The following is a 20,028-nucleotide window of genomic DNA, read 5'->3' as shown; positions in this document are numbered from 1 at the left end:
ACTGAAGTACCTGCAAGGATGAAGGGTTTTTATTTTACCTGTTTTCATGAAGCCTGGATGTTCAGCAATGTTGGCACTGTTTAAAAGTTTGACAGCTTTACGGTAATTGCCTCTCAAATATTCAAAATTGCTCTTAAGAAAGAGAGAAGGAGCTGACTGTGAAGGAGAAAACAATAGTTAGTTATCTCTTGGTTGATGATTTCTACTGCTAGTGTTAAATCACTTCACAAACCTGCTTCTTCTGCCACTTTAAAAATAAATGGGTTTAGGCCATAATACTTTCAAGAACTCTGTCATGGAAATGGCTAAAGGCAGAGGATCTCTAACCTGTCTTCTAATACCTTCCTCCCCACACTTCCCCTCCCTGCAGAGCTCCTCCTAGGCTGTAATCTTACCTGGTCTGCCAATAGAGACCTCATGATCTAGAAGGTTTTCTGTTAAACTTGCTTTCCAGCAAGACATAAGCCTCCCAAAAATATCAACAAAAAGAAAAAAAACAACCCCAAAAAATGCCCACATATACCAGAATTAATCTTTTATGAACTGGTTTAAACCACCAATTACATTAAAGTTTGTAATATGCATAACATCTATAGTAAACTAAAACTTGTTTCATTTCAATTATAAAGAATGCTGAGCCTGTTTATTATGTAGTGTTTCACTGTTATTTTGGCACCACAAAGTGCATTTTTTTAGCAACTGAAAACAGCACAAATAAGAAAATTCTACATTAATTACATCAGCAGAGAGATTACAAACCAAACTGACTACCTAAAGCATTACTTCATGCATCCACCCTCAATTAGATGGTTTTTCGTAAAGAACATTAGCAAATTCAGTTTTAAGATAGAGAATGTATCTATATTTGAAAAACAATAGTCTTAAGAATACTTACATTCCCAGCTGTATTCATAACAGACTTGATCTCCCTTTTGCATGCTTTTAGTGACTTCATCTGGATATAGGCTCTCACCTTATACTGTTAAATAATTAAATTTGTTAAATAATATACAATAATTTCTGCAGGTTTGCAAGACAAACTGTATCTAGATATTTACTGCAGAATATTTTATGTACGTCTTTTTAAAATAGGTAATAAAAAGCTGCTCAAAAAGTCTTCATAAAAAAATCTATCCAGACTCAAAACACCACATTTATATGGCTTGTACTTACAATAAGCAGATAAACATTTTGTTCAATGGCCAACAGCTGCTCTACATTCAAACACAGATATGAGCACTCAAAATGACAAACTGATTAAAATAACCTAACATCTTCATCCCAGACATTTACCTACTAAACTGAAAACAACAGTAAGCGAATGCTAATAGGGAACTCTGATTCTTCACATATTTTTCAATGTAAAAGCACAGTAAAAAAACCTCAGCTGATTTACTGTTGGAGGTTGAACAGACAAATTCAATGCAGAGAACTACCATGTAAAGAAATTATTTTAAGATGCAGGTATTGAAATGGGGGGAAGGGGGAGCTGTTAGGTCAGTTTTTCCTGTACATGGATCTTACAAAAAGGAAGACTTAGATAAATTCGTTGTTTTGTTTTACACCAAGGAGAGAGAAAGCATCATAATTTGGGCTGAACTAGTTTTGAAGGAGATGGCACTCAGATTTTAAAAAACCTTGAAGTAATGTTCTTGTAAAAATAATATGCAGACCCTTACCTGATGTATCTTAGATTTAGCAACTTCTATTAAAGCTCCACTTTCAGCTTTTTGATTCGAGGAATCTTTATTGGTATTATTACCTGACTGTCAAACAAAATAAGGAAGTTTTACTGTTAGCCACCTTTTAAATTCAGTTGACAGATTCAACTCACATGAAAAAAAAAACGTATTAAATAGTATTTCACAGTATTTAATATCAAAATACACACATCCCACCAGAAACTAACATGAGTTTAACAATTAAAATCCACAAACCACACCAGCCTGTGAAGAGCTGAATTCTGTACTAACATTAGTGTTTCATTATGTTGCTCTGCAGTTAAGAAGAATTCTTTTGCCTAGAAGGATGACATGCACATTCTGGAGTACCTTTTTAATATTTTCATTGGTAGAATTACTATACACTTAAAGAGAATATTTTATCTTAAGTGTGACATTCCATCAACAGGAAACCACTGAAATGCCTTCTCTTCACTCTCAAACCACTACTGATTCTACTGATTTTTCCAAAAGGCACATGAAAGATTCCATTTGAAAGTATGCCTCATACTTTCAGATACTATATGAAAAAGATACTTCATTTCCCATTCTATGCTATGCAATTGCAGTTCCTCTGACACTGACTTCCCTTTCAAACTTAGGGTCTCATATGGTCATAAGCAAAGACAAACAATATTTGACTCTGGAGACAACTGTCTTTCCAATGTCTCTGACTGAAGAAAGACATCTTAGCTCCCTGGAGTAAAGAAAAAAAGGTGAAAGAGAGGGAATAAACAGCTGCTGTACACAATTAACTCAGTTACTAACATATTTAAGCTGCTGTCTAAAGTTACAGGTGATCCAACATAGTTTTATAATTCAAAAGTCTTAAAACACTAATTTTGGGTTGAGCTAAAGCACACTGTTGGAACTCTGGATTCTGAGAATTTCAGCCTTTCAGTGCTGAGAGGCAGTGATCCTCAGAAACACACTGTATTCGATCCAAAACCCTGGGAAAAGTTTCCTAAATTGAGTGATAACACTGAGGTTGTTGCTGTGTAATTAAAAGTTATGTCACTGGGTGAAATACATAGAAATGTAGAAAATTAGGTTTTGAACATATAGGTAAGAATAGGTTACAACATGGAGGATTTTGGGTGTGGATTTTTGTTTTCTTCCTTCTCCTTCTTCTTCACAAACCTGAATGTTCTGTCATTGGGTCAAAAGTTCCGCACTGCAGAACTTGAAAAGTTAGTAATTGGATTTTAAGTAAAAACATATCTCATTATTGGCTAGTTTAGACTTCAAAAAGCTTGGAAAAGTAAAACTCACGGCCATTTTCCACCCTTCCAACAAAGAGGCACTCTCTGTGCAGCTGTGTTACTGATAAGATATAATAAACAACTAAGTCTGAGCAAGAATACTCGCTCTCCTATGTCTCAATTCAAACTCTGAGTTAAAAGAACTCAGGATGAAAAAGCAAAAGAAGAAAAAGTAATACATATTTCTGATAAAGATTTAGTGGCATTTGTATTACTTTAAGCTTACCTCATTTTTTCCATTCTTGCTGTTATTGTTGCCCTGTGAAATCATTTTTTCCAGAACCGCGAGCAGATGCAAGGCTTTCTCAGCTTGGTAAGTTAACAGGTATAAGTCTACAAGCAAGAAGCACACAGCCTGGGCAAACTTCTCTTCTGTGAAAAGCAAAGAAGAAAAAAATATTTTGCAGCTCTAATATCAATCCCTCCAAACACAGTTGGAAAAAAAAATTACTATAAAGCGCCATCTATGCAACATTATGAGAAAAATCAATCTATTATGTACGAAAAAATAATGCAGCCATCTCCAACCCACAGCTAAGTACATACACTGAAAAGAAAGCTCATTCATTCAAATGGCATCAGCATAAAAGCACAGACTAAACACAGCTTAACAAGTATTTCATGTTCATAGGTTTTGAGAACTGGTCTAAGCAGATCAGCAGCAAAGATACAGCATCTGAACAGACAGAGCCATATGCAGATGTAGAATCCCACAGAACTCAAAAAGATTCTGTACAAGCACACCTCTGCTTGGCTGACTTCACAGAGTAAATCCCAACTATGCATGTTGAAAACTGGGAGGAATTGAAGGAGAAACAGAGTAGCATTTACTTCATTTACTGAGACACACATACATATATCCTTCAGCCTTCTCACTTCTAAAATTTAACAAGGATTATGAAATTATTTCATATAAGTATGGCAATTCCACTGCACAAGGTATCATAGGTCATAAAAGCTGCAGACTTCATATTCAGATATGAGCACATACAATTGTGTATTACCTAATATAGGTATATTAAAATGAGTGCCCTGAAAAACAGACACCCCCCTGTGAAGTTGCATGATGACTCAAAACATTAGATTTTAAATAATTGCATTTGCTTGTCCGTATTATTTACATAAATACCTTCTCAAGTTGAAAAAATCCATTTCAGTTCCATTGCACTTGTCTGCTAAAACTCTCTGAAGTACCTTCCCCCAAATTTGTTTGCTGTCCTTGATACAAGTAAAACATATTCTTCATTCCAAATCCTACCTAATTTCTTAAAACCATATTAGACAAATTACAAATCACTCATCTGATAGTGAAAAAGATTGAATTGCCTTTCTGTAGTTCTTGCATGAAAAAGATTCTTCTTTGTGCCTACATACCAAAAGGCTCTATGAACTGGTACAGCTTCTCCCCAACTGATATAGCCTCAGTATACTGACGCAGATGGTACAGGATAACAGCTTGATTGTAGTACAGCATACTGTTCTCAACATCATCCAAACCATCCATTTCTTCAACAACAGAGTGAACCTGAAAAAACCCCACTCATTTCATTAAACTTTCATTACCTATGATTTTAGAGTACCAGGTATTTAAAAAAAAACAACTCCAAAGGTAAGAATTTCTCTAGAGGTAGATTATAATTCACTGACCTAATAAACTTCATTGTTGCTGCACATAAATACAGAAAAAAAACATACAATGAAATAGAAAGTTGTCAATTGAGTAGTAAAGTAATACTTTCACTTTTTTATTATTTCACAAACTATTCCAGGTTAAGGAACTTTCTACTGAAAGAACATAGCAGGTCCTTCTGTTGTTAAAATCTCAGACCAATTTCAACAACAGTTAAAAACACAACTACAAAAACTGTCCTACAAGATTAAATTGCCTCAGATGTTTAAAAGTAATGTTACTTTCTTATTTTATTAAATCTAAGGGACAAGGGACAGAAGTTTTACTCCTACTCCACTGAAAGATTCCGCCACCATTAAAAGTACTCACAATCAAGTACCATGTCAATATGGTTGCATTACCTGGTTTTTCAGCTGGTTAAGGGTTTGTCTCAAATTGTCTGTGGTAGTCTGGTTACTTTTACAGAACTCTGCAACAGCAGTATTCAAAGTTATTTTGTAGTCATCTTTGTTTATGTCTTGAAGGGTATTTAGGTGTTGTAAACAAGCATCATAGTTTCCAGCCTGTAAATTGCACATACCAGAAACATGCATTAGAAGATACAGTCTCCTTTATCAAAACAAGTGAACTAAATGTCTATACACACACTTCATTATTTATGCAGATTAACATGGATGAGAAGCAAGTCTAAATGTTGAAGCCATATCCAAATTTCAAAAATAATTTGGAGTAAGGACAAATTAAGTAGCTGATTATTATTAACAGATGTTTCCATGAAAAGCGTTATTCTCATTTCTCTTATCATATTAAGTTTTGAGATTCTGTTTCCTCAGTTTTCATAATTTTTCCCCATTTCATTAACATTAGCAGCTGCCGTTGCTTACACAAGTTCCAGCCCAACATTTTATGCTCATTCTTCAGTTGATCTGGATATACAGTGATTTACAATTTGATCTATGGGAGCTAGCTCAGGAGAGATTGCAAAAAGAAAGTGTCACTTTCCCAGAACAGGTTTAAAAAACATTTTTACAAGCTTTAGCTGTTGGATGAAGTATTCAATCACCTAAGAACACCTAAACAGAAAGTAGGAGCCAAGCACGATGCTCCACTGAGGTGTGATTTAATAGAAAAATCCCTTTCTTTGACCTCAGGAATAAACAAGGACTTGAGAGTCACACACCTCTGCTGCTTTCAGTTTTTCTCTTTTCTGTGTTGGTACAGGAGAAATTTACTGACATCAAGGAATGAAAGAGAACTCCTGACTCTTTCAACTACATCAAGTTGATGCTTCACTTAAGATGATGCTTCACTTTCAACTGCTCAATTTCTACACAGGAATAATCACATTCACCTCTTCCATATCAGAGTTACTTCCAGTCTGGTCAGACAGATAAGCAGATGCATTTCCAGCTCTGTCAATGGTTCACACCTAAAAGCTAAGCTCTTGAATACCACCCCTCCACTTACTCCTCCTCTTCAGGTGCTGTTCCACTGAGCTTCTCCTGGGCTCCTGAGTAACTTCATATTAAGGGCAGAATACAACAGAGAAGAGCTCTGGGGTCCTTCTGCTCTTCCCAAGAAAGTTGCCATTCTGCAGCTACTTTCCACAGAACCATTCCAGTTCCTTCAGTCTCCCATGAAAGCAGAGTTACACAACACAGAGAGATGTAGCAGGACATTGACACATTTTCACAACTCTAAGCATCAACAGCATGGATTGCCTTGTGATCATGTGCACAACACAGGGACTTGCAACTCAGCTGCTGGCATGCTCTTTAGTTGAGACAGTTCATCTCCCAGTGATTCCCCCCCTCCTGTGCTCACACTTGGAGCATCTCTTCAACAGGAGCTTTCAGATCACAGCAGCAAGGCTTCTAACCATGGCTGGACTACAAACCTTGAACCTTTAAATGCTCAGCTTATTTTGTGATGTTCTTCATCAGCTAACAGTCCTTTATGCCACTCTACTAGACAGGATCTAAAATATAATACCCAATTTTATAGGAATTCTATCAAGACAAACTGGATGTGTAATATGACAAAGCAGCAGGCAAGGCAGTCCACAATGCTATTTGGAGCTACTCAATAACACGAAAATTCCCGAACAAGGCACCAAATTAATTCTGCTCACATCTGTTGCCACCTCACTCCATGAATTCAGAGAGTTCTTAAAGCAAGAAAAAACATTACAAGACAAACCAGATACACTAGACCAGTAATGATGAAGTCATTAGCAGATCAAAAGTATTTTAGGCATTCAGATGTGTGGGCAAGGTGGAAAAGAAATTACTCTCTCATGTGTCTTCAGTTCTCAGGATCAAATGCCAACAATAAAAATGTTATTGAAAAAGAGCAGTTGAGCTAGACAGCTTTCAAGAAGACATCAGTGAACATCAGCTGTAGTCAGTGTAAGAACCAACTGCATGCACTCCATGTAACAACATGAGTGAAACATTGAAGCAAGAATCTCAAAAGCCGGAACTTAAATTCTTCCCTAACCTATTTCACAAATTCAAAACTGAATTTAAAGAAAGGCATTTTGGAGACAGAGATACAATAACTGAAAGGAAAAGCAATTACATTTCTTGTCATACCACATAAAATTAGGAGACAATACAAAGAAAGAAAGGAACTGAAAGACCTGGTACCTGAACTTTAACACACAATAAAAAAAATCTTCCAAGAAACACAAAATGAGTAAATACTGCCTATAGGTGTTATGCATTCAGAAATACGTTTTCATGTAAAGTGACAGAGCATTATACAACACTTTTTTGTGAAAGAATATAGCATGATGCTAAAACACAAAAGGATTTGCTGTTTTTTAAATACACGTGGTTCCTTTAAACACTAACACAACATTTTTAGCTCGATGTCAGTAACTCTTCAGAGAGATCACGCATTTCCAACGTTGATGCAGAATAGCAGCCTGCTTCTTCCAATTAATTCATCATATAGCTTTTAAGGTTACTAAGTTTTGAGAATCAAGATTAAAAGTGCTCCTGGTTCAAGTATCCTGTTCGGTCTTCTCGCATCACAGCAGATAGAAAATGCATGTGCTGTCTTTATAACGTAACTAGTGCTACTTTTAAACATCCTCTCAATGTATTTGCAACTGTATTAAGAAAACAGGAAAAACAATTACACAAGCCCATTTAGCAGTAATGTGGTAACTAAGAAGTCTCAGAGTTTGACTTTGTCTTACCTGAAAAGCTTGTAATGCACTGCTTGACAATTCCTTCTCCTGATCAGTAATCCCAGAAGTACCCGCTCCTTCATGTTTCTCAGTACCTTGATCTGTAAAGACAGAAGGTTACAACAAAGTTTGCAAGTGTGGTGACTGCTGTGCAGCTTAAAATCTTTGTTTCTTCCAGTTCTCAAGGTCTTCCTGCCAGTAAATAATTTTCCAGATAACTGTAGCAGTGTCTCTACTACACTATCTATATCCCAACTTACATCTCCTACCACAATATCCCAAGTTATTCTGTACTCCTAGTGAATTCCTCTCCATAAAATGTAAATTACAGTGCTCACTGAATAACCAAAGTCCCGTAAGTTAACAGACAACCTCTACATTTTAGATTTCTCTTTAAAGTTGCACTCATACACTACGATTCTTATTTTGCTCAAAAGTCAGCAGTGAAGGCCATGTATCATAAAATATGTACAACAATGGGTTAGATGAAAACCCACACAAAATCCTGCATACTGCTTCCTAAACAGCAAGAAAGGGATACTCCAGGGTGCAACAAAAGCCAGAGTAAAGACCAGAACTGCCACACAGCTCCCGACTTTGGAAGAATATCTCCCTAAATAAGAGGCTGCAATTGAAACATCATTGTTCATAATCATTGACAGACCTGATATACTTTTTAAAAAAACCTCTCTATACTTTTGTATTCTTCAATGTACTCCATCAAATGCTGTCTGGTGACTATATGGCAAGGCACAAGCAAATGCTGACTGTTCACTTTTTCAGCCTCACTCCAAATCTTACTGATCTTCCTTTGAATCACCTCTCTTCCAATTGTGAGCAGGAGCAGTTTATTCTCCATCTTCCTCACTTTTATTTTTCCCAGAATCTTCTCCAGTTCTATTATACCCTTTCCAGATTAAGACAAGAACAACATGTAGCAACTATGATGGTAGCCCCTTTATGCACTTATATAACAATGTAATAAGGTTTTGTCTTCAATTTTTTACATAGGAATCCTATGATTTGTTTCAGTCACTATTGAGCATATTTTTCAGAAAGAAGTCTACTAAATCCTTTTGTCATCATGTAATTAAGAATTCAGTGAAGTTGCATGAAAAAGCACAGTACAGACATGCCATGTCAAAGAATCTGAAAAAAACCCCCACTAAGCCCTTCCTTGTGCTGAACACAAACTACTGAGGAAAAATAAAATAACCACACAACCACCACACCAGACAGAGCATTTCTAGGAGCATTAATTAATGTGCTAGAACATACCAAAATCATTTCATGTTTTTGAAACAAAGACTTTATAAACCAGCAATGGTTTCCACTTCTGCAGAAGATTATTTCTTGAATTTCACAGTGGAAGATCTGCTCTAACATACATTTTGCTATCTTAATAGACTATGTAGGCTTTGTAAACTCAACATCTGCTTTATCTTCCCTATATTGCAGAGATATAATGCAAACTCTGCTAATTTTGTTTTCACTTTGAACAAATGAAAACACTTAGCTGTGAGCTCCTGGCAAAATCCATTCCCCATGATCACCAATATATCTGGATCTTCTACTACTGACCATGAAAATTTACAAATATAGGACAAACAATCGTCGTAAGGGACAGTCAAACCTCAGAAGATCCATCAATTAACATCCTCAGTAAGAACAAAACAGACTTATCAATCTATTAAGTTTGTGCCTGTTGCTGGGAATTAGTGAGATTCCTTCCCCCTGCAGTAACACTACTGCCCCCTACAATAACACATTTGAGCAAGAATCGTAAATATTTGGTTGTGACTTTCATCCTGCATTAAGATGTCAACAAAGATGAGATTTTAAAACTTCAACAAATCTTACACTCACAAGAGTAATCCACTGTCATTTAGATAAAATTCAGGGTTCCACAATTTCAGTACTTTGGAGGGATGGATCCTCAGGGGCCTACACCTGCTATGAAATCTGATTGCATAAGGCATTGATCAACACCACTTGCACTGCCTTGTCCTTGAAAAGAAAAGGCAAAAGAGAAATTTAAACCACAAAAAAGCTCAGACCATTTTTGATGTGCCAAAGGCTTTCCACAGCAGAAGAGGAAAAGAACACGAAGCACCTCTGCTTCAAGCTAAATATAGCATAGATCTGATTCCAGCTCTAAACCTTGTGATTATACAGATGAACCGAAAGCTCTCACTCTCCAGGGATCTCTAGAACAGCAGCAAATAAGCAAATGCATCTTCCCTCAAACTTTCACGTTAACAGTGGCGTTATCTGCTTTATTTGCTCACCATGCCTGACAGATTGTGCTGGTAAAGGTAACCACAGTGCAAAGCCTTGAGACTCTAAAGCTTTTGAAGCTGATAACACTCAGTCTGATCAGGTTCTTCACATACAGGTTTATCTAGCAGAGAGCCATCAACTACCACATGCATTACTGCCTTTGTATGCAGGTTTGTAGGACCAGTGCCTCAAAGGAAGTCTGAATTCTGAAGTAAAATGTCTTCAATGAAGTGACAGATAAACCAAGAGACACTTGACTAAGGTCTGCAATAAAAACTACATTTACATAGCTTCGCTGATGTAATTGCTAAGGAAAAATCAGGACAGGTCTTCAAATTTCCCTGTCTCTCTAAGCTTGTTGGTACATTAAAAAAACACGAACAAACACAAAACATAAAATGAAACTGGGGACTACATCAAGCAAAACCAGAGCTGTCCCAGTAATCCGATAAACTGCACCTACTACCACTCAGTAAACAAAGCAGGTTTGTAAAACCTGAATTGGAAGCTTATCAAGAAAACAAAACTAAAGTCCTGCGGATGTAGTTCACAGAGTAGCTCCTTCCTTTGAAAAAAGTCCAGCAAAACCAGTTTGGCTACTCTCTACCCTTTTTGTCCAAACACATCTGAAACTTGTTAAAGACCTAAAAGCCACTCCAGTCTAATGTAATACTGTTATTCTTGTTTAGACTGGGATCTACTGCTTCAGCTGATCTTTGTTATCAAGAGATCCCTCCAAGAGGAGTCACCTGAAAGCTGTCTGGCACAACATACTGAATAGAATTCCCACCAATCCCACTGATGTGGCGGTGCAGGGGAAAGTGCTCCTGTTCTCTTGGCTGCAAATGGCTATCCCAGTGCTTGCAAATAAAACTGTTACCTCCATGTTCTTTGAAGCATTTGAAAGTGAAACAGGTAGGAAAATTGTTCCCTGGCAAAAGACACAACATGCCACTTGCCCACTTGGGCCCCTGTGACCTTTGGCATTCTTGCAGAAGCACATGGTGTGGGTAACACATCACACCTGTCACCTCCAACATGCTCCCATCCATAGAGCAGCCATAATTATCAGCTGAAATATCCAGGGCAGTGCAGATTCTCTACTTCGCAAGTGAGAGAACTTGATTTATCTCTGTAACTTGTATTTAACCTGTTTGTTTAACTTTTCATTCATCCAACCTCCACAAGTACAGACCAAGTCTAAAACTAAAACTTGTGGAGGCTCATGATGAGGGGCAAAAGGGGCAACGTGGAAAAGGATGTAAAAATCAACTGCTCAGATTTTGACCTGGAGAAAGCTGCTGCACTAAGTTGGAAGTTAAAGAATCAAGCCAGGAATTATCTTCCTAGTTATTGATCCTGGGGCTGAGCAGCAGAAACACTATGTCACAGAGGCTGGTTTGCTTTGTACAAGCAGGAAGATGCTCTTGCTGGAGAAGGTACATCATGGTGGACAGCAGAACTTCAGGAAAACTGGCTCTATGAGAGGAGAACAAGGAAAAGTATGAGACTGCCACCTGAAAAGGAAGATTGCTCTCCTTGTGGGCTTGCTGCCAGAATTTCATAAAAGCAGCAAGAAGTCACATCTTCCACATACACGTACCTGAAGACACCTGAGAGCGACTGCAATCATTATCCTTCTCATACCTGCTCTCTGTTTCTCCAAGGACTGCTTTTCCTGAGCTCTCTTGTTCTTACACCCTGCGAATTAGATCTTGCATGAACTGTGCTGTTAAACACCAGAGCACCTCTGGAAATATTTTTCACTTCCAAACTCTACAGGCAGAGGGAAAAGGAGAGGAATCTATCAAGTGACTCTTGCTCCAAAAGAATTTTGAAGGGTATGAAGCCCAGGCAGTGTCCAGCCATTACAAGATAGCAGTTTGTGGCACCAAGACTTACATTTTAATTTTTGTATTAAGCCCTTCACTACCAGTATGGATATAATAGGCTTCTTTGCTGTGCAATGAAAAGCAAACACTTCTCAATGGAAAGCTACCTCTAGCTCCCTGCTATGAGCAAGTGCAGCATGTAGAATATCTTGCCATAGCTCACATCTTTGATTCATTTGGCACAGACTTTTAAGAAAGTAAAACTGAAAAGTTCCATCAACACTTCAAAGAACATCAACAAAAAATATTAAAAACTTGACGCCAATTTTTTTTCTTTTAGTTTAGCAGTCACTTACAGTTCTTATAAATAAACACATGATAGTTTAGTAAACATTACTCAGTACAGTATACTTATTTTCCCTGTATTTTTTTCCAGGTACTGAGGCGTTTCATATTTAGCATCCAGAGAAAAAAAATTGCTTTAGGTGATTTTAAATAATGCTCCCACCATATAAAAACAACTAGAAAAAAAGGTGACCAGAAACAGGACCTGAGGGAACGGCATGAAGCTGTGTAGGGGAGGTTTAGGTTGGATATTAGGAAAAGGTTCTTCATTCAGAGGGTGTTTGGGCACTGGGATGGGTTCCCCACTTGGCACCAAGCCTGACAGAGTTCAAGAAAAACTCTCACAGGCACATGGTGTGATTCTTAGAGATGTCCTGTGTAGGGCCAGGAACTGGAATTTGCTAATCTTTATCAGTCCCTTCCAATGCAGGATATCCTACACTTCTATTAAGTAGAATTATACAATTCTATAAGTAAGCCTTTCCTCCACATTGTCCTCTTCTCCTTCCCCCGTGAGCTGCCATCTGATGGAATGACCTTTCCTGCAATGAAGACTTCTTGCACGATGGGGAGTTGAATAGGAAGTGGACAAGCAGTAGTTCATCAGTGCTACACAGCAACTGTATTTAAGATTTATTCTGTCTGTTTATCAGAATACAGCTTATTTTTTAGTCTCAGTGATTTCTCTCTGCAGTGTCTTTCCAGGCCCGAGTTCAGTGAGGACCCACTCATCCCCTGAAACCAAAGCAGCACTCCTGCGGGAATCAGTCTGAACTCCAGCGATTAAGCAGCACCACCAAGAGTTATAACCTCCCTCATACCTTTTGCATGCCCCAGTTTAACAAATTAACCCATAAGTTCGACTTCTGTAGAGGTTATCAAGCTCTAGGAGACCCCCCCGGCCCCCCCGCCCCCGCCAGTACGTCCATAGGGCCCTCCCCACCGGCCAGGAAGGGGCAGCAGCTCAGCGCCGCTTGCCGAGGGCACAGAGGGCCCCGTCCGCACCCGGCCCAGCCGGTGACCCGGCAGGTGCCACAGGGGCCCTCACAGCAGCCCCCGCGCCCGCCGGACAGGGGGCACTACCTCCCCGGCGGAAGGACACGGCACACAGCAGGGCAGGCGGCCGTTCCTCCCGGCGCTCACCGCCACCCGCGCGGGCGCGTGTCCCTCCGCGCCGGGCGGCGCAGGCCCGGGGCGGGCACGGCGGGGCCGCGGCCTCCCCGCCCGCACTCACCCGCAGCCTTGTCCGCCGCCATCTCCGCCTCGGACGCAGCTCCGCGCGGGACCGCGCAGCCCGAGCGCCCCGGTAGTTGCCGAGAGTCCCCCGCGCGCTGCGCTGCGCCACAGGCGCTGCCCGACGGCCGCCACCAACCGGCCGCTCCCCCGGCCCTACTTTGCCGCCGCCGCTGCCCTGCGCGCGCCGGACCCGCCCCGCCGGTTGCGCCGCCCGCCCCGATTCGCCCGCCGCTTCCGGGTTCCCGGCGCGCCCGCGACGTCCGGTCGTTGCCGGGGCACCGCGGATGTGACGCCAGGACGCCGCGGGGGGCAGGGGCAGGTGAGCGGGGCGGGGCCGCCATGCTGCCGTGTGAGGGTCGGGCGGGCGGTCCTGCCCGGTCCTCCTGCGGCACGGAGCTCACTGGCAGCTGCCGGCCGCTGTCTCGAACGGGTTTTGTCCGTTCTGCCTCTTTCAGACGTGCCAGCCCTTATCAATGTGTGTAAATATCGAAAGGTAGGGTGCTAGGAGGATGGAACCAGGCTCTGTTCGGTGGTGCCAACCAGTAGGACAAGAGGCAACAGGCGGAAACTCGTCCATGGAAAGTTTCACCTGAACATGGAGATGATCTTCGTTACTGTGCAGGCGACCAAGCACTGGAACAGGTTGCCCAGAGAGGCTGTGGAGTCTCCCTCACTGGAGATATTCAAGAGCCAGCTGGACACAATCCTGTGCCATGTGCTCTGGGATGGCCCTGCTCGAGCAGGGGGGTTGGAGCAGATGACCCCACTGTGGTCCCAACCTGACGCATTATGTGATCTTCTCCGGAGCAATAGCGGTGACCTGGAGGCTTCCCTTCAATACGTTCTGTAGTTTATGTGGATTATCAGGCCTCAGGCCGTCTCTCTAACGTGTTGTTAAAGTGCTTCTCACCATACTAATTAATGGTGATAAATGCCCGAAGCAGGTTTGGTGCTTGCATCCCGCATTCCTTCCTCAGTGGCTGTTTGGGCACTGGAGACCCGAAGCCTGGGCAGAGGGACAAAAACCTCATCAGACTGAAGACCCTAATTAGTCTTTGTTATGGTCATCATTATATTTCTCATTAACGTAATAGGCATGGGATAAATGGCACTGGCATAGTCATGAATACTAAAGATTCTTAAACGTTTGTATCCAGTTCCAGGCCCCTCAATTCCAGAAGGACATAAAGGTGCTGGAGTGGGTCCAGAGAACGGCAGCGAAGCTAGTGAAGGGTCTAAGGGATAATGAGGAGCGGCTGAGGGAACCAGGATTGTTTAGCCTGGAGAAAAGGAGGCTCAGGGGTGACCTTGTCACTCTCTGCAATTGCCTGAAAGGAGGGCATAGTGAGGTGAAGGTCAGGTTCTTTTCCTGGGCGGCCAGTGACAGGACAAGAGGACATAGCCTCAAGCTGTGCCAGGGGAGGTCGGGCATCAGGAGGAATTTCTTCATGGAAAGAGCAATTAAACATTAGAATGGATTGCCTAGGGAGGTGGTGGAGTCGCTGCCCCTGGAGGTGTTTAAGGAAAGACTGGACATGGCACTCAGTGCCATGGTGTGGCTGACACAGTGGTGTTCGGTCATAGGCTGGACTCCATCTCAGAGGGCTTTTCCAACCTAATGGATTCTGTGATTGTGTGATTACTTGGATCTGCTATACATAGTATTTAAGCATTCACGTTTGCTAGTATCTTGGTAGGCTCTGCAGCCACTTCTTGTTCTGACTCTTGGACATGGACTCTGGGGATGAGTGCAGAGGAGCCAGATAGGGAGTTCTCTTTCAAACCCTCATAGTTATACAGTGGGAGGTGGGATGAGGTTAGAAGGCACCCCAGAGGTGTCTCACCTCAAGCACCAAAAGGCTCCCTGTGTCTCCATCCCTTAAAGTCAAGCTCCAGAGACACAGCATCAGTTACCCTTCATTGCCATCATCGATGTGCACTGTGTGCTTCTTCTGTGTCACTGTGGGGTTCCTGTCAGACACTGCTTCCACAGTGATAGTTGTTATCTGTTGATATGGGAACACATCTATTATTTCTCCAGACATGGTTCTCCAAGATTTCCCCCTCCCCCATTCTTCCTAATTTATTCCTGTTAAACATCACCTTGTTTTTCTACTTGTGACAGCAAGTGTAGATACACTCAATTCTGATTAAGAGATTTTAGCTTGTACAGTTTTTGCCTTGTTGCCAGCAGACACTTGTCAAGAGAGCCCAGAGTGTCTCACGCACACTGCACCTATGGCATGCCTCTTGCATGTTAGAGAAAGGTTTAAGGAGGAAATTTGTCCTTGGGGAAGTCGACAGCAAAAGGGATTTAGTGGAAGCAGGATTTCTTAGCAGTCTTCTTGCAGTGGCCTCCAGCAAGTGTTCTCCCTAACTCTGCTGTCAGGCACCTCAGAGAGGTCGGGTTTGTAGGTAAGGAAAGATTTAACACAGGGATACAGTTGGGAAGAAACACCCTTTAACACATACCAGCTCTGAACACCTTTAAATCACAGCTTTTATTGAGCCAGGCCCTGTAACGTAAGGGATTCTGAAAATGATCATATTATTTCAGGAATTTGAAGAGCAGGATGATTCTTTCTGTTTTGTAATTGAAGTTCTGAATATTCCAAATTATGTCTAATAACTTACTATTTATCACCTCTTCTCCAATTCATCTTCACTCAACTCTGATCTTCAGAATTTCTTTTAGACACATATATATGAAAGAATCACATAATCCTTATTCTTAAATACCTTGTTCCAAGTCTCTGGATTTGTGGTATCTTCTTTTCTAAGAAAGAGCTGTTGGACGAGACCCGTATGTATTTGAAAACATCTGCAAGTAAAGTTGTAAGTAAAGTCCTAATGTGTATATATTTAACACTGTAATTATTTATTTATGTTGCCATTCTATTTATTTATATGTGCACATATATGTAAAAACCATGCTGTTTTGGTAAGAAATAAAACCTATAAAGGGAAGAGCAACTGTGCTGCAAGTGTAACTGCATGTTCTGATTTTATCAAAACAAGAAAGTCACCAAAAATCTACGCTAGTGACCAAGCTGGAATGCCTGATGTGGACCTGATGTGGATGTAGGTGTCCCTCTCTCCCAGGCTTGGTCCAGTGTTTATTGCCAGTACCTGAGCAGGAGCCTGCTTGTTCCAGAGCATGTCACATCAGGATGGGCACCGCAGTGAATTTGCTGTTCCCTACTGTAGCTTTTCTTTAACGATCTTGTCAAAACCTCTTTAGCTTCAAGTGTGGCAGCCCTGGTATCCAGCTGCTCCTCTTCCACATCATGACATCTAGAGGACAGTAGTAAGAGTTTGCTTTATCCATCATGCCATGATTTTGCCACAGGACTTGCTTACCTGAGGGGTACACACAGCAAGCTTTGCTATAACTTCCATCATTATTTTGCCATGTTTGTGGCTTGTAGTTCCAAAATAATTTCTCTTTTTCCATTTCTAGGGGACAGACAAAGCAATTTTTGTCAGCTGGCCTTTTTTTTCAGCATGGATGATCTTAAAAAGGAACTTAACACTCAATTGCTTATGTGGGTTGAGGTTACTGAAGGAAAGGAAGAGACCTGCCCTTTATTACAATTCAAGCACACAGTTATGCAATCAAAAATGTTGACATTTTTCCTTCAAAAATACTGTGGTAGCATCACTACTTTCCTCTAAGGACAGAGGAGCAGGTTTCTTGCATAATTGTTTCTTATATTACACAATTGTTTCTATGTTACACAAGTTTCTTGTATAATTTGCATTCTGCTTGGGATCTCTGGTCTCAGGGAGGCAAGCACGCCATCTGCTGTGGAAGATACAGAATAAAATCAAGTACCATTTGGCAGAATAAAAAAGTGTGGGGAAAAAAAACCAAACCCTACTCCTAAAAAATTACCTCTCCTGGAATTTTGGTTTTTCAGGAAAGAAATGACCACAATTCAGGCTTTTAAAACAAATCTCATTCTGAAGAAAACAAACATGATACAGCGATGGGCAGATTTTCTAGGTTTCTTTAGCCCATTTCTAAACTAAATCATTAGAAGCCCAAAGGAGCCAATTGTAATTTGTAATTTCAAGGAGAGTGGGGGGAAATTTCAGGAGGAATAAGACCTATCTGCTCTCAGACAGAGTAGTCCCAGTGTCTCATTCCTGCCTTGTACAGTACCTTCCTTTAGCAGACTAGATAAGAAGAAGTAGGCCAGGGTTTTCTTTCTGATTTGGCTGCACAAAGCAAACTTTTCAAGGCTCTATTTTAAGACCTTGGAGACCCAAACCCAGCAATACAGCCATCACCTACCTGGCCTTGCAGCTGTAATGAGATGTAGATAACCTCTCCACTGATCATACCAGCAAGACCTGGCTAGCAGAGGAGAAAATCAGGATTTGTGGCATCCCCAATCACTGCCAGACTATGGAAGAGAGAGAAGAGTATGGCCAGCTCCAAAGGGAACTGTGGAGGTTACAATTCTTTTGCCAGATTCCACAGTATGGAAATCTCAGAGGCCCTTTGTTTGCCTAGTATATTCCAAAAGAGAATTTAATAGAATAAATGCTTTCTGTGTTATTAATAGAGCTCCCTCTTCTTTGCCACTTTGTTTAATGGCTTTTACCCCCTAGGTGGCACTGTACAATAAAGCAAGGCATGTTTACATACGGAATGATCATTCACAGTGAGTCATTAAGGTTGGAAAAGACCTCCAAGGTCAACCTGTGGCCGAACACCACCAAGTCAACTAAACCATAGCACTAACTGCCACATCCAGCCGTTTATTGAACATTTCCGGGATGGTGAATCCAGCACCTGGAGCAACAGGTCATTCCAATGCTTGACAACCCTTTCAGTGAAAAAATTCTTCCTGATGTCCAACCTGAACCTCCCCTGGTGCAGCTTGAGGCCATTTCCTCTTACCCTCTCACTGGCTGCCTGGGAGAAGAGGCTGATCTCCATCTGGCTACTGCCTCCTTTCAGATGGTTGCAGAGTGATAAGGTCCCCCCTGAGCCTCTTCTTCTCCAGGATAAACATCCCCAGCTTCTTCATCTGCTCCCCATAGGACTTGTGCTCCAGACCCTTCACCAGCTTCATTGCCCTTCTCTGGACACACTCCAGCCCCTCAATGTCTTTCTTGCAGTGAGGTGCCCAAGACTAAACACAGAACTTGAGGTGCCGAGCGCAGGGGGATGGATGATCACTGCCCTGGTCTTGCTGGCCACACTATTTCTTTTACAGGCCAGGATGCCATTGGCTTTCTTGGCCACCTGAGCACATGCTGGCTCATGTTCAGCTGGCCAGATACTTTTCTGCTGGGCCAGTGGAGTTCTTGTTTACAATGTAAACTAGCGTAAGTATGTTGAATGTAGCTATTAGTCTCAGCTTGGTAATCCTCTTTTTCTGAATCTGTCTCTCAAAGTCAATAAAACATACTGCTGTGAATCTCATTTAAATACAGTATTTTTACTTTCAGAGTGCTATGGAATGTGTTTTCTGGAAAATTATTGTGCATTGCATGTATTTGTTCTGTCTGTGCACAGTGAATAAACCAGCAGAGGCTGTGCTTACTTTAACAAGTCATTCAGAGCAGCAGGAGCAGAGTGACAGCTGTAAACTTTAGGGGCTGAGGTTCCTCACATCTCCAGTATATTCTCACACAGAAGTTATTTTGCATCTGGTGGGAATTGGCCCAATACTACACATCATCATCACCTATTTTGAAACTCCCTGACATAAAGCTCTCCCACAAAACTTCCTCTACCATGGGACCTCTAAGAAGCATCAAGTTTCACTTTCACCTGTCTCACGTAGGTATGCTTCACACCAGTCTCCACTATATGCATAAAAACTTCATAGGCAGAAGGAAGCTCTCTAATTTTTCTCACTCCTCCAGTTTCTGAGTGACACTGTTTTACTTGTTTCATATGCTGCTCTTCACTCTGATGCTGGAACATGGATTGCTTGGTGGCACAGGGGAGGAGAAATAGCCTTTGTCCTCCAGGCACTGTAGCAGTGCCAGGAAAACACCTTGAGTATGGCCTTCTTACCCCTTGCTTTCACACAGAAAAAAAAGAGATATCTTTCTGACAGTGTTTACCACTGTGACAACTTTCTTCACAGTCAAATAGAGATGCTGAGCCTGGGAGACAAGCTTAGACAGACAGGACATCACCAGTAGTGGGATGTGGAAAGAGAATAAGTGAGTGCAAAACTTCTGAGAGCAAGGGGCTATCATTGAGAAACAGGGAACTGTGGAGCATAAGGGATGTAGAGGAATGACGCCACAACATCCTCAATAAATTTCTGTAATTCCCTTTTGAGAAGAGGTGCTATGGTTTTCCTCACATTATAGTACCTGTTAAATAACTTCATCATGTGCCTTCTCTTTGCTCATTCAAGATCTCCTCTGATTTTCCTTGTATATGGTATTATGAGTTGTCTCTCCATTTGGCTCTCACAATAGCATCACTATTTTTTTCTGTTAATGGGTTTAAGTCCAGAGATCATCCAAATTGTGCCATGTAAGGCTTTTCTAG

General features: G+C 41.2%; 1 protein-coding gene and 1 long non-coding RNA gene across 3 annotated transcripts in view; both read right to left on the bottom strand.

The window, feature by feature from the left end:
• CNOT10 (CCR4-NOT transcription complex subunit 10) overlaps nt 1-13,705 on the bottom strand; it is a 33,077-nt gene extending 19,372 nt beyond the window's left edge. Inside the window, exons 1-8 of one of the 2 annotated variants that reach the window (XM_069007390.1) lie at nt 13,501-13,705; nt 7,819-7,910; nt 5,015-5,176; nt 4,358-4,508; nt 3,210-3,355; nt 1,680-1,766; nt 896-979; nt 39-156 (exon numbers count right to left, since the gene is read on the bottom strand). In XM_069007390.1, the coding sequence (XP_068863491.1) occupies nt 39-156; nt 896-979; nt 1,680-1,766; nt 3,210-3,355; nt 4,358-4,508; nt 5,015-5,176; nt 7,819-7,910; nt 13,501-13,522 (862 nt within the window). In that variant the 5' untranslated portion in view covers nt 13,523-13,705. Of the gene's footprint in view, nt 1-38; nt 157-895; nt 980-1,679; nt 1,767-3,209; nt 3,356-4,357; nt 4,509-5,014; nt 5,177-7,818; nt 7,911-9,675; nt 9,710-13,500 lie in introns of those variants that run through there. The other variant, XM_069007391.1, reaches the window with a different exon arrangement.
• Nucleotides 11,211-12,261, bottom strand: LOC138106572 (uncharacterized). The gene is made up of 2 exons (XR_011149032.1): nt 11,693-12,261; nt 11,211-11,568 (listed from the first exon to the last, which is right to left on the bottom strand). It is a non-coding gene; the product is annotated as an uncharacterized lncRNA (long non-coding RNA).
• Nucleotides 13,706-20,028: the final 6,323 nt, after the last annotated feature.

This window comes from Aphelocoma coerulescens, chromosome 2 (genome assembly GCF_041296385.1).
Source record: "Aphelocoma coerulescens isolate FSJ_1873_10779 chromosome 2, UR_Acoe_1.0, whole genome shotgun sequence".
In the NCBI taxonomy this organism is placed as follows: domain Eukaryota; kingdom Metazoa; phylum Chordata; class Aves; order Passeriformes; family Corvidae; genus Aphelocoma; species Aphelocoma coerulescens.
This window is presented reverse-complemented; position numbering and strand designations above follow the sequence as displayed.